Source organism: Setaria italica, chromosome II (assembly GCF_000263155.2).
Source record: "Setaria italica strain Yugu1 chromosome II, Setaria_italica_v2.0, whole genome shotgun sequence".
Lineage (NCBI taxonomy): Eukaryota > Viridiplantae > Streptophyta > Magnoliopsida > Poales > Poaceae > Setaria > Setaria italica.
The window spans coordinates 36,235,061-36,247,122 of NC_028451.1; the positions used below are offsets into that span (position 1 = coordinate 36,235,061).

General features: G+C 46.1%; 1 protein-coding gene across 1 annotated transcript; it reads left to right on the forward strand.

Annotated features, from left to right (window-relative positions):
- The first annotated feature begins 5,807 nt into the window (after positions 1-5,807).
- LOC101785312 (probable mitochondrial adenine nucleotide transporter BTL1) lies at positions 5,808-9,691 on the forward strand. Its single transcript, XM_004957186.3, has 5 exons — positions 5,808-6,014; positions 7,665-7,759; positions 8,283-8,616; positions 8,738-8,975; positions 9,173-9,691. Exons 1-5 carry the CDS (start codon positions 5,808-5,810, stop codon positions 9,433-9,435), a joined length of 1,137 nt encoding a protein of 378 aa, XP_004957243.1. The 3' UTR covers positions 9,436-9,691.
- The last annotated feature ends 2,371 nt before the right edge of the window (positions 9,692-12,062 follow it).

The following is a 12,062-nucleotide window of genomic DNA, read 5'->3' on the forward strand; positions in this document are numbered from 1 at the left end:
TTCTTCTTTGGCGCCGATTCTACTGATGACGAAATCCGGCGTCAACATGTACGCTTTGTCCATAGACCTGAGATTGTCGCATGTACTCCATATCTGGATCGACTTACTTAGAGGCTATCAAACGCTACACCGTAACAGTGTAGTTAAAAAGGTAGCTTTCGGGTTTGTCAAGAAGCATGCTGTGAGGCATGGTCAATCAAGATGGGATTTGCCCCTCTCTGATTGAGAGTGATATCTCTGGACCCCTCGAGTAATCGGATCTGAAAATGCATGGCTATGCTACATACGGTTAAGAGTTAACCTACAAAAGAATTCCAAATCACAGGATCGAGAAAGAGCGGTCGGCTTGGAACTAGACCAAATATCGTGAGGCAAAGGAAATAGCATGTACGTGATGTCGTGATGGTTCGTCTGATATGATCTTCGTGTGTGTATAGAAGTTGGCACGTCTTGCTAGAGGCCGCTATCGACTATTGGCCGAGTAGGAGTACTCGGGCCATGTCTATAAGTATCCGAACCTATAGGGTCACACACTTAAGGGGTTGGAAGCCCAATTCGGATGTGATCCGAATTGAATCAGGTTTAGGAGTACTAATGGGAGACCCGTCAGGAACCTCTATAAATAGAGGGGTGGGGGCGCCCTAGGGTTTAATCCTTTTGGCCGAAACACATCTACCGCACCTCCCACGCCCTCACCCTGTTGCAACTCGCGGACCTAGCAGTCCGGCTTGCGACACTTCCTTCCTGCACAAATGGATACCTTGGAGGTGTTGCACCTGCACCACTTGGACGAGCCGCCGACGAGCCGCGGCATGAGGACGACCTTTCTGCACGTGGACGAGCTGCTGAGGAGCTACTCGACGTTGACGTGATCGACTACGTGTTTGACTACGCTGATCGACTTCGCTGCCCCGACGCGATTCTACATCTTTCGCACTAGTGCACGAGTGGTAATCCCGTGATCCATATACGACAGTTTTCCTGATTTATGCGGTAGAAAAAATTTATTTTACGCTAGCGTAGCCTACCTCCCAACAAAATATATCTCTGAAGGTATCATTTCAAATCTGAACCCTTAGCTCGGCATCATCGTTGGTGGCGTCAAGCTTACAAGTCTCGGCGCCAACTGGTTTGGCACCTAGGTCAGGACCACGTTAGCGGCATGGGCGCTGACATGGCAGCCAGCTTGGCGCCAGTGGTGCCATACATCTTGGCGCCAAGCTGGCTTATAGAGGGACCCAATTCCTTTCGTATCTCTCTCTCTCACTTTTTCTCCTCCCGCCCACTCACCGCTCATCCCCGCTCGGCCGCCGGTGCCTCGCCGTCCTTGGTCGCCCACGCTCCTCCCCGCCCGCCAGCCACTACTCCCAGCCCCTGGGCATCGAGCGCCACCGCCACCCTTACGCTTGGGCGTCGGGCGCCGCCTCAGCCCGCCTCCATGCCGCCTCCTCTCCACTCGAGCAAGGTAGTTAATTTTCTTCTTAGTTAACAATAATTAGTTAGTGTAATATTGATTTATATAGGTACATAGATATTTAGATAGATGGTTAGATAGATTGATACTTAGGTAGATGATTTAGAGATTGATAGGTTGATTGATGGATACTTTTACATAGTTAGAGATATAGTTAGTTACATAGTTACATGGTTAGTAAGATAGTTAGTTAAATAGTTATATACTTAGTTACATAGTTAGTTAGATAGTTACTTGACATAGTTAGTTAGTAGTACTTAATTAGTAGTGAATTGATAGCATCTATTTAGTTAGTGATTACATATTAGAGACCTTGTACTTAGTATGCTTCATTTATATGACTAAAGGAATTGTGCGTCCTTTTGTGTATGAACTAGATGGACAACCTAGTGAGCATATATCATGGAGGCATCATGGAAAGAGATTGCTAGGATATGTTGAGTTTGTTGAGATGCAAAGCGTGCCTGTGTTATTCAATGAGAAGCTTTCATTTAGTGAGTTGGTTGCAAGAGCTCGGGAGGAGCTACATTATGGAGACGATAGCATCGCAGTGGAGGGTGTACTTCACCTAGGTTCCCTTCCTAACATCCTAAGGAAGATGATCCCAATTGGGTGTGCAGACCAGTGGGAGAATTATGTGAGATCGGCTATAAAGTGTCAATTCCAAAGTTTGGATGTGGTTGTGCGTCAGGTGTTAGTTGATCTCATCCCTCATGGGTTTTCCCCACTAATGGATCAATAGGCACACCCTCCCGTCCCAGAACCTGATGTGGATGTGGAGGTTGCACCTACGGTTTCCAATGCGCAATCTGCCCCCAATAAGATAGTTGGAGATGTTTGTCAGACTCATGATGTTGTGGTAGATTCTTCTCATGAGATCCCTTTGACACAGAATCATCCGAGTAAGTGTATTATCCGCATGGTTATTGGGAGCTTACCCCCTTCCTTATGTCCATTTTTTTTCACTCTTTCCTCATATTTCTACTTATGTCGCAGGAGACATTCCTGACAATGTGGATGTACCCCCTGTTGCTGCGCAAGTGTATTATGGAGATGGATTTCATAGCTCCAATAGTGTTGAAATTATGAATGATTGGAGGCATATGAGATAGGAATGGCTCTTCATTATGATGATGATCGCCCTGTTAAAGAGCTGACAGAGAGTGATGTTGAGATGCTAAGGCGTATCTTTCCCGACCGCTGTGATCCAAAAGTACACGAGTTCAGCAATCTTGCTCATTCCGATCAGGCGTGTTGGAGAGCTTGGTTTCCTAGCTTTTCTACGTCTTGGCATCCTACCGTTGTATAATATAAATATTAAAATTGCATGAAACCCTAAGTTCAAAAATCCGACTAATATATATTGAATCGATGTGAAAAAAATAGGAGGGAGTGAGGATACCTTGCTCTCGAAGATCTACGAAACAAATCAAAGTTTCCAAGATTCAATATGCCGATTCGTGATTGTTGACAACAAAAGCTTGCTGGTTACCCACCGGGCGTGCCAAAATGTGTTGACGCAAAATCCTGAAGGTGGTGGACCCTGCATCACCACATGAGGACCTGGGAGATCTGCTTAACTCCAGTGCAGAATCCAAATCGGCGCGCATGGTGTGCGCGGGCGTGCCAGTCAGTTTGACCATTCAACTGACAAGGAGATTGATAGTTATTGTGAAGTCCGAGGCAACCTGCCGATCAGACCGATATAATCTTGGCACAGTAGCGATAATGGTGCAACAAAATAAATCATGACAAATATATCGGCTGTGAAGCCGATTCCAGTACCTTGATGAATGTGAGTGATTCATCGGCCATCCAGCCGATTTAATATAATTTACAATAAATATCGGCCAGACGGCCGATAGAAAACAGGATGCTGTTGAGTTGTTTCCCCGCCATAGCTAGAGCCACAAGCCGATGAGATCTAAACTAACGTTACCACCAATATCTCTAGGTGAAACCACAGCGATGCGCCCGGTAGTTGCAGTCTAGAAATATTTAGCAGGACATTAATCTGAATCCCGCTAGCCGATGATCCAATCACAACGGAACTTACTCCCAACAACACTCGAAGGATGGCCAAGATCAAGATGCAACAGGCGTAGATCGAGACAGAAGCGATGCGCCGTAAGTCAAAGATCCAAGATACTCGATGACTGGTAGATGAAACTAGACGAAACCACAGCGATGCGCCCGGTGGTTAAAGCCTAGAACACCTGGTGACGGAACTTGCAGCTCGCCGGAGATCGAGGTCGATGCAGCCCAGCTTGCTAGAAGGAACTCGTCGAGAAGCTACATTACTCCTACTCCTAGGGAAATGGCGTGAAGCCGAAAAGGTAAATAAAAGATAAATGTGTTGTATATTGATCGTGTGATGATCCTTTACAATGGCCACGTCCCTTTATATTTATAGGGCGGACGTTACATAATTGGCATCTAACCACGCACAAGGCACGTCACGTACACAATCTTTTCTAATAAAAAACTCTATCTCTAACTAACCCAACTCTATCTCTAAAATATTTTATTCTATGAAATAAACTCCTGTACAACATCCCGTACATGCACAGATCGGCATGCATAATTATTCTGGAAGCCTCCCACGCATGGCATGCAAAGTGCACCAGAATCCATGTTGTACATTCTAATCATTTTTACCCATATGTGCTGGCCTTTCCTTTATATCATCCTTGCCTCTCCTTGCCGATCAAGCCAATGAAGCCGATTTGGACTCCGTGCCCATGTGCATGCATGCTTGCTTCTTATTGTTGTACGTGACGCCGATTATCTCGTACTCTGAATTTATAGGATTGGTCAAAATCCGGTGTCAACAGTGATGTAGAGCGAAGTGGGGAGAGAAAAAACCCGAGAGGAAGGAGAAAGAAGAGAAAGAAAGCTTGGCCAGCAAGGTTGGGCGTTAGGTTAAAGCGCTAAGCTTGTCGCCGTGGTGATTGGCGCCAAGCTTGGCGCCATAGATCTTGGTGCCATGTTGGCTGCCACGTCAGCACTCCCGCCACCAACGTGGCCCCAACCTAGACGGTCGTCGAACTAGTTGGCGCCGAGACTTGTAAGCTCGGCGCCACCAATAATGGTGTCGAGTTAAGAGTTCAGATTTTGAAAGGATACCTCCACTGATATATTTGTGAGAAACTTTCAAAAAAGGAAAAAAATGCGGGCGCAAGGGCAGGCAAACATTAGCGGACCACGGACCATGCGGCAGACGGCAGCAGGCATAGACGGTACGGAGACCATGCGGCGAGCATTCGCTGGACGGAGGAAAATGAACGCCCGTCTCATGGGACACGTGGCTGGACACAATAGCAGGAACTTGGAGAAGCTCCCCTAAGCGTTGAGCGATATATTTTTTTCCGGTGCAGCTAGCGCCCGGATGTCTGATGGGAATTTTTCCATCGGACGCTCCGTTGCAACATCGAAATAAAATATTTGCAACATCGAAAATTTATAGTTGCAACATTGAAAAAATATGTGAAAAAATGACTATGTCGTTCGATTCCGGGATAGAAAATTCCCGCCGCAATATGAAGACTGTTTCGTGCAACATTCATTGTGAAACATGCAGAAACAATAATTGCAATATCGATGTTTAACTATTTTAAACATACGTTGAGGCATCCGATTTTTTAAGATCCCGAACATCCATACTGTAGCATTGCCGTATTTTTCTTTAGAGATCCAACATAGAAAAGTCTATAAGTTAGCCAGAGGCGAAATGGCAGTAAAACATCAAAATAAAATCAATATAATTACTTATACCAAGCAATACGCGATAGTCTGTTTGGCACAATTTCTACAAAATGTTTTTCTTTTTCTTTTTTAATCAAAAAACACACTACACCTACGGACGCTGCACCAACACCCTTGTGCACATACTAGATCTATAAATTATACACACAACGTTCGTCCGGATATCGACGAAGTCGCAACACTTCGTGGGTGATAGACATGTCACGGTTACCATTATAACTTCACCTGCAAATTTAAATTTGGAAATAAATCCGGTGCAACACCCACCCGACCGTGGGTATCGAACTCGGGCGGGTCCGCTCGTCACGCTGAGCGTCACCATCACAAACGGTTGTAACCAAACAGTCGCACTCGTGCCCACTTTGCGTCCAGGCGGACCAGGCACCACCTCCGTCCGTCACTCCCTCGCCCTCCTGGAATCCCCGGTCGGGGGACCGTGACCGCAAACTCGCAAAGGCGCGCGCAGCCGCAAAAAGAGCAGCAGAGACAACGCTTGCACTCGCCCCCCTGTATCCTCTTTTTATTACCACCTCCGCCCTCCCACATCCAAAAGCAGGACCGCGCCGCCATGGGCTACCAGGACGCGCCGGGCGGCGGCGGCGGCGGGAAGCTATCGCTCGCTAGCGTGGGCTTCGCCGGACCCGGCGCCGGGTCGGGCGGGGGCGGATACAAGGAGCTCCTCGTCATGGCGCTGCCTAAGGACGACGGCCTCGACGGCGCCAAGGTCGCGGAGGTCATCGGCGTCGGGATGCCGGACGTCGCGGGGGCCGTGAGGGTAAGGAAATCCCCCCGCCCCCTTCCACCCCTCCTCCTGAGTTTTTGCGATTTCCATGCTGCTGGAGCGACGAAGGGGATGAAGCCTTTGCGATTTTGGTCGGTTATATACTTTTCTAATCTAACAGAAACTGGCGTGTTGTGCTTTTCCCCCGTTGGATGCGTGGTTTAGTTTCAGGTTTTTGATGCGACGATTCGTCACTGAGTTTCAGATTCCTACGTTTTGTCACACGGGCAGGCTGTCTGCTGCTGAACATTCGGACTGTGCTTGATTTAGCGAGATTTTTGCCACCACGTTGCTGCTAGCTTGCTCCGGTGAAGATGTTTAATATGCTGCTTCGTTGCAGAGTTTTGGCCTAGTTCAGCTTCCAACCGAGGCACCTCTAATCCTGTCAACTGCAGGTGCCTCCTGTCGATAAGAGTTTCATCTCGTGGCTGCATCCAAATAATTGTTTCCACCTTATTTTGTCCAGTCATAGACCTATTTGCCTAATTTCCATAGATGTGCAACAATTAAGACATAGATGATGCTATACCATGTTAGGAGTTAGGACCATATCGTGAATACAATCAATGTGCCTGTGCCCTTTTTTCTAATTTTATTTTTCCCCCTCACCTAGACAATTAGTTGGTTATCGAAAGTTACATCTGACTATAGACAGTGATGTCTAGCCCAAACGTACGCTAGAAGTGGAAATACTAATATTTAAAACTCAGCCTGGAAAAACTCTTTACACCCATACTTGTTAGTTAAGATTGAAAACCTTGAAGAGAAGATCAAACAAGTTTCCAGAAGTCAAATGGAATTAACAAGATTCAATAGAGATTAAGTTAAATTGTTTTGTATGCTAAGCCAAGTTAGAAAAACGTTTCTTTTTGTTAGAGATCTGTGTTACAGGTCCGGACAAAATGTTTCTATCATAGCTTTAAAAAAAAAATGTTTCCTTTCACAGATGGAATGATAACTGTCCTACTCACTTCATGCCTTGTGTTGTCTTTCATCCACATATTTGGATGATGTACACACATCGAAATTCAATTGTCTCTTTGTTCCTCTGTGCCTTTTTTTCTTTACTCCATGTTCCAACTAACAGATTTTACTATGTTATCTGCAAAAAAAAAAAAACTAACTAACTTGCCTTTACCATGATGTTGCTCTTACTTGAGCACTCTTTTATTGACTATGACAACATTGCAAATTCTAACCATTGTTTGCGAAACCAATCTTTGGGCTATGGGAGAGGTGTGTATGTGGTATTACCTGCCGGGGGAGGGGGGGGGGGCTACAGAAGCACGTAGTTGGGTGTACATTACTTATCTCAATATATTGTACTTTGCACTGTAATGTATAGATACTACATCTATCATAAATCCTGAAATGATTCTTTCTTATGATGGATTAATGTGGTTGCTAATTTGTTACACTATACAAAAAACAAAAGAATTATCGTACGTATCGTGTACCTTGAAGAATCTTACTCTATATTCTCCATTACATCTATAAGCATACAATGTCAAAGCACTTGCAGGTAGGCTTTCTCTAGAAAGGTTATTTTCATTTCTATAGGTGCCTTACAGGTTTAAACTTTGAAGATACTGATGAATTTATGAGTGATTGTTTGAGGCGTTCGCTTTATCTGATTCCCTGCAGAATATTTTGGGGCGCAGAGAGTTCAGAGAATTTGCCAGTGGGGCATTAGCTGGTGCTATGTCAAAAGCTATTCTTGCTCCTCTTGAGACTATAAGGTATTCACAAACTTTGATCTCTACGTTAACCTTTGCAATTTAATTGTCCAGTTCAATTTTTAAGCATTACAACATTGGATGCAAATCCTACCTAGCTTGCTCAACATTGAGACTGTAAGCTTGGTTTTGGTTCCTTCTTATTCAAGGTTGATGCACGCACTTCAACATCAGATGTGCCACCAATTTAGCACCTGTAGCACGTTTATTTTGTTTTTTAACCCTCCATGCAGTTTCTTGTCATATTAATCCAGCATATAATCAAAACCATTTAGCATGGAAAAGGGAGAAGTTTCCAAGCATAGTTACCACATTGTCATGTATAAACATATTATTTCATTTCATGCGCAGCAGAATATAGTATTTTGAAATATAATGGAAACTTATTACAAACTATCCTGTTAAAACATATAGTTGGACACATGCTGATGATTAATTTGTTTGAACATCATATGCTTAGTTTTATAATTATCTCTTGATTAAAGCAAAGGAATGGTCATGTATTACTGCTGTGTACTGATTTCAGGACAAGGATGGTTGTAGGAGTAGGATCTAGGCATATTTTTGGTAGTTTTGTGGAGATCATTGGACAAAATGGGTGGCAAGGGCTTTGGGCAGGAAATACAATCAACATGCTTCGCATTATTCCAACACAAGCAGTGGAGCTCGGAACATTCGAGTGTGTCAAAAGGAGCATGGCAGAAGCACAAGAGAAATGGAAAGAGGATGGATACCCAAAGATACAGCTTGGCAATCTGAAAATCGAGCTGCCACTCCACTTCTTATCTCCGGTTGCTCTTGGCGGTGCTGCTGCTGGAATAGTTGGAACATTGGCGTGCCATCCTCTTGAAGTTATCAAGGTGATTGCTGAATCGAGGCCTTGTTGACAGCCAGCGCTATCACTATTTCTTCATTCATATATTCAACTGTAAAAATCATATTACACCATTACTTATTGTCACGTTATTGATGTTCTGACAGGATCGTTTGACTATCAATCGAGAGGTTTATCCTACCATTAGCCTTGCCTTCAGCAGGATCTACCGGACTGAGGGTATAGGTGGTCTCTATTCTGGTCTCTGTCCAACACTGATTGGCATGCTTCCTTACAGCACATGCTACTACTTTATGTATGATACAATGAAGACCTCTTACTGCCGCTTACATAAGAAATCATCTTTGAGTCGTCCTGAGCTACTACTTATTGGGGCACTTTCAGGTAAAAGACTCAGCATTTCCTACATTACATCTAGTCTCAGCAAATTACCTTTGGTTTTGGTTTACCAGTTCAAAGATTCTATCTTGAATTCCATGACAGAATAGCAAAATCAGGGCACTCCATATAGTGATTGCTTAATACTGTAGTAGCTTGGAGTCTGAGCGAACAGGACTGACATTTTGCTGTTGGATCCATAGGCCTTACTGCAAGCACAATCAGCTTCCCGCTGGAAGTAGCAAGGAAGCGGCTCATGGTCGGTGCCCTGCAGGGCAAGTGCCCGCCCAACATGATCGCGGCCTTATCAGAGGTGATCCAGGAGGAAGGCCTCCTGGGAGTGTACCGCGGATGGGGCGCAAGCTGCCTGAAGGTCATGCCGAATTCCGGCATCACCTGGATGTTCTACGAGGCATGGAAGGACATTCTTCTCGCTGACAAGGATAAGAGCAAGCAGCGTGTTTAGTGTTAGCTGTTGCAGTGAAGGGCATTGCCGTCGACGAAGTTTGCTCCTTGGCTGGGATTACTGGTCCCTTTTCAAGTTTCGGAATCCCACCTGCACCGAATGGGTAGATAGGATGCGTTGCTCTTTTTTGGCCGATGAGTGGAGGCATTTGTTGTTCCTCATCAATTCTGAACATCTGATCATCGATTTTTTATTAATAAACCGATTTCATTAGCTCGTAATATGATAAATGCGGTGGGTCCAGATATTTATGTCATTCTTAGCTGAATGCTTGGTTTGTTCTCTGGAAGTCCTTTTCTTCCATCTTGGGACGCGAAGTTTTGGCTCCGTGTTACTGTTAAGCCCCGGCGCCTGCAGAGTCGATGTTCGATGACGACCTTTGTGCGCTGGGTTGCTGGCGAGTCGCCGGCGATTCCCGCGGGTGCCTTGTGTGCTTGGGCTGCTGGCGAGTCGCCAACGATTCCCGCGCGTGCCCTGATAGCGTAATTCTGGTAACTAAACCAAGACGGCAAGACTGTACATTTTGCATTCAGTCATCTTGGAAAAAGGGTCGAATCATCATTAGCAGTCTCAATTTGCCTAGGAATTGTTCAGTTTTTCGCCACTCGACAGCAATTATATCATTCATCGCTCAAGGATAACCCTTTTCAGGTGGGGTCTCTTGTTCCATCGCATTGCTGGGTGGTCCACCTGCACCTCTGGTTTTGTACAGCGAATTGATGAGCCGTATCACTTTGATATCATTAGATCTGTATCTAAAAATATTTTCTCATAATTATACTTTTATATCACACAAATAAAAAAATAATAGAGTGATTTTTGTCAAAGTAAAAAACGAGGAGAGAGTAGTGGTCATCGCTATTTCATATACAAGTTCTAGCTGGAGTTTTATTCTTATTAAATTACATGACACTTAACACTTTTAGATGATGTGACAAAAAAGTAAAGAAGAGAAAAGGAATCAAATTCATGCAGATAAAACCGCTTGCCCACGAGTTTCCAACTCTTGATGAGTCATGTAACTAAATGTCATGGGAGCCTATAAAATAGCAAAGATAAAACAATACATTGTAGAAATAGTTTCATCCGTAATTTCATTTTCTATTTGTTGGTATGGCACTTTTAGAAAAAAAATCTTCCATTACAGTTGGACTAAACCAACTCCACCCACATTGTCTCAACATAGTAGATCCCTAGCCCATATGGGGGAGAGATTCCCTTTTTACTAAAAGGCTGAGATAGACTTGGCGAGCAAATATCAAACCTAGCTAGCCACTCGAAGGAGATGAAATTAAAAAAGAACAACGGTAGTTGAAGCAGAATTGGTCTTAACTAAGGCTCAGCTGTTTGGCATGGCTCCAACTCTAGGTGGAGCTGCTCCACTCTAGAACTCCATGTGGAGCCAACTCTAGGTGGAGTTGGAGCGGTCTAGATGGGATGTTTGGCCAGAAGAGTGCTCTCAGCTCCAAAAAAAGACTGATTTCAGTGTGCATTGCCATTGTTGCCCCCCAATTCAGACCCCACTTGTCATCCTCTCTATCCCCATCCTCTTCTTCCTCCAACGAGGCCACGGCTGACCATTACGTTGCTCGGAGCAATGAGGCAGCGCAGGCGCAGGCGGCTGCTGCCTCAGCGGCACCGGCGCGGCAGGTACTGGGGCCTGAGTGGGCGGGGGAGACGGTGGCGGACCTACGGCCGCCGAGCTGCCGTTCTCCTCGGCGGGAGGGGCCTCCGCACATGCCTTGGCGCTCTCCTCCGCTAGTGCGTCGCAGAAGGCGCGGTGGGTGATGAAGCTGTCCCTCCTGCAACGTGCGCACGACGAACCACAAGTTGGTCAACGGAATTGAGTGGGTGGAGAATGAAGCAATTGATGAGGAGGGAAGGGGACCAGAGAGGAGAGCAATTCAGGAAGAGGTGGGCGAACGCCGGGCCTAGAGAAGAGGGTGCCCGCGGGGAGCTCGCGCGGCCGCCCTTGCTGGGAGCTCGCGTCGCGGTCCTTACGCAGGAGGAGGAGAGAGAGGCGGGCAGTTGTTGACGGGGATGGGGCACTGTTGACGGCAGCGGGGCTCAAGCGGCCGGCGGCGGTCAGTGGGGCTAAGCGGCCGGGAGGGGCTAGGTGGTTGGTGGGGCTAGGCGGCCGGGAGGGGCTCAGTGGCCGGCGGCGGGGTCGGATTGACGGTGGCCGCCAGTGTGGGTGGCGGCGGGGAAACCCTAGCGCCGGCGGTGCTCGGGCGTAGAGGAGTCGCGCGCGCGGGAGGGGGGGAGGGGGGGTCTCCACCAACTCCACGAGGAGGTTAAAAGAGGTGGTTTTGGAACTGCAAAAGAGATGCTCCAAAACTCCACTCCCATTTTCTATAGCTCCATAAAATTTTGGAGTTAAGGTGTTTGACTGGAATTTTTACTGAAATTGCTAGAATTCTGGAATGGAGCCACGCCAAACAGACTCTAAGACTTCAATTAGTAATCAACACGCCTCTCGTGACTCCTGGCAAGGACGGAGCTAGTAGGGGGCTGCCGGGGGCCATGACCCCCCCCCCCCAATGATCTCTTTCTTTTTGTTAAATATTTTTAGATTAAGGCCGAATTAGATGCACATTTAATATTTGATCTATGAATTATGAATTAAC

What these genes read in the sequence shown, in the direction of transcription:
- LOC101785312 (XM_004957186.3), top strand. Translation starts at nt 5,808, where the DNA reads ATGGGCTACCAGGACGCGCCGGGCGGCGGCGGCGGCGGGAAGCTATCG. An exon ending in ATCCTCTTGAAGTTATCAAG is followed by an intron (nt 8,617 to 8,737) that starts GTGATTGCTGAA and finishes ATGTTCTGACAG; the next exon opens with GATCGTTTGACTATCAATCG. An exon ending in ACTTATTGGGGCACTTTCAG is followed by an intron (nt 8,976 to 9,172) that starts GTAAAAGACTCA and finishes TTGGATCCATAG; the next exon opens with GCCTTACTGCAAGCACAATC.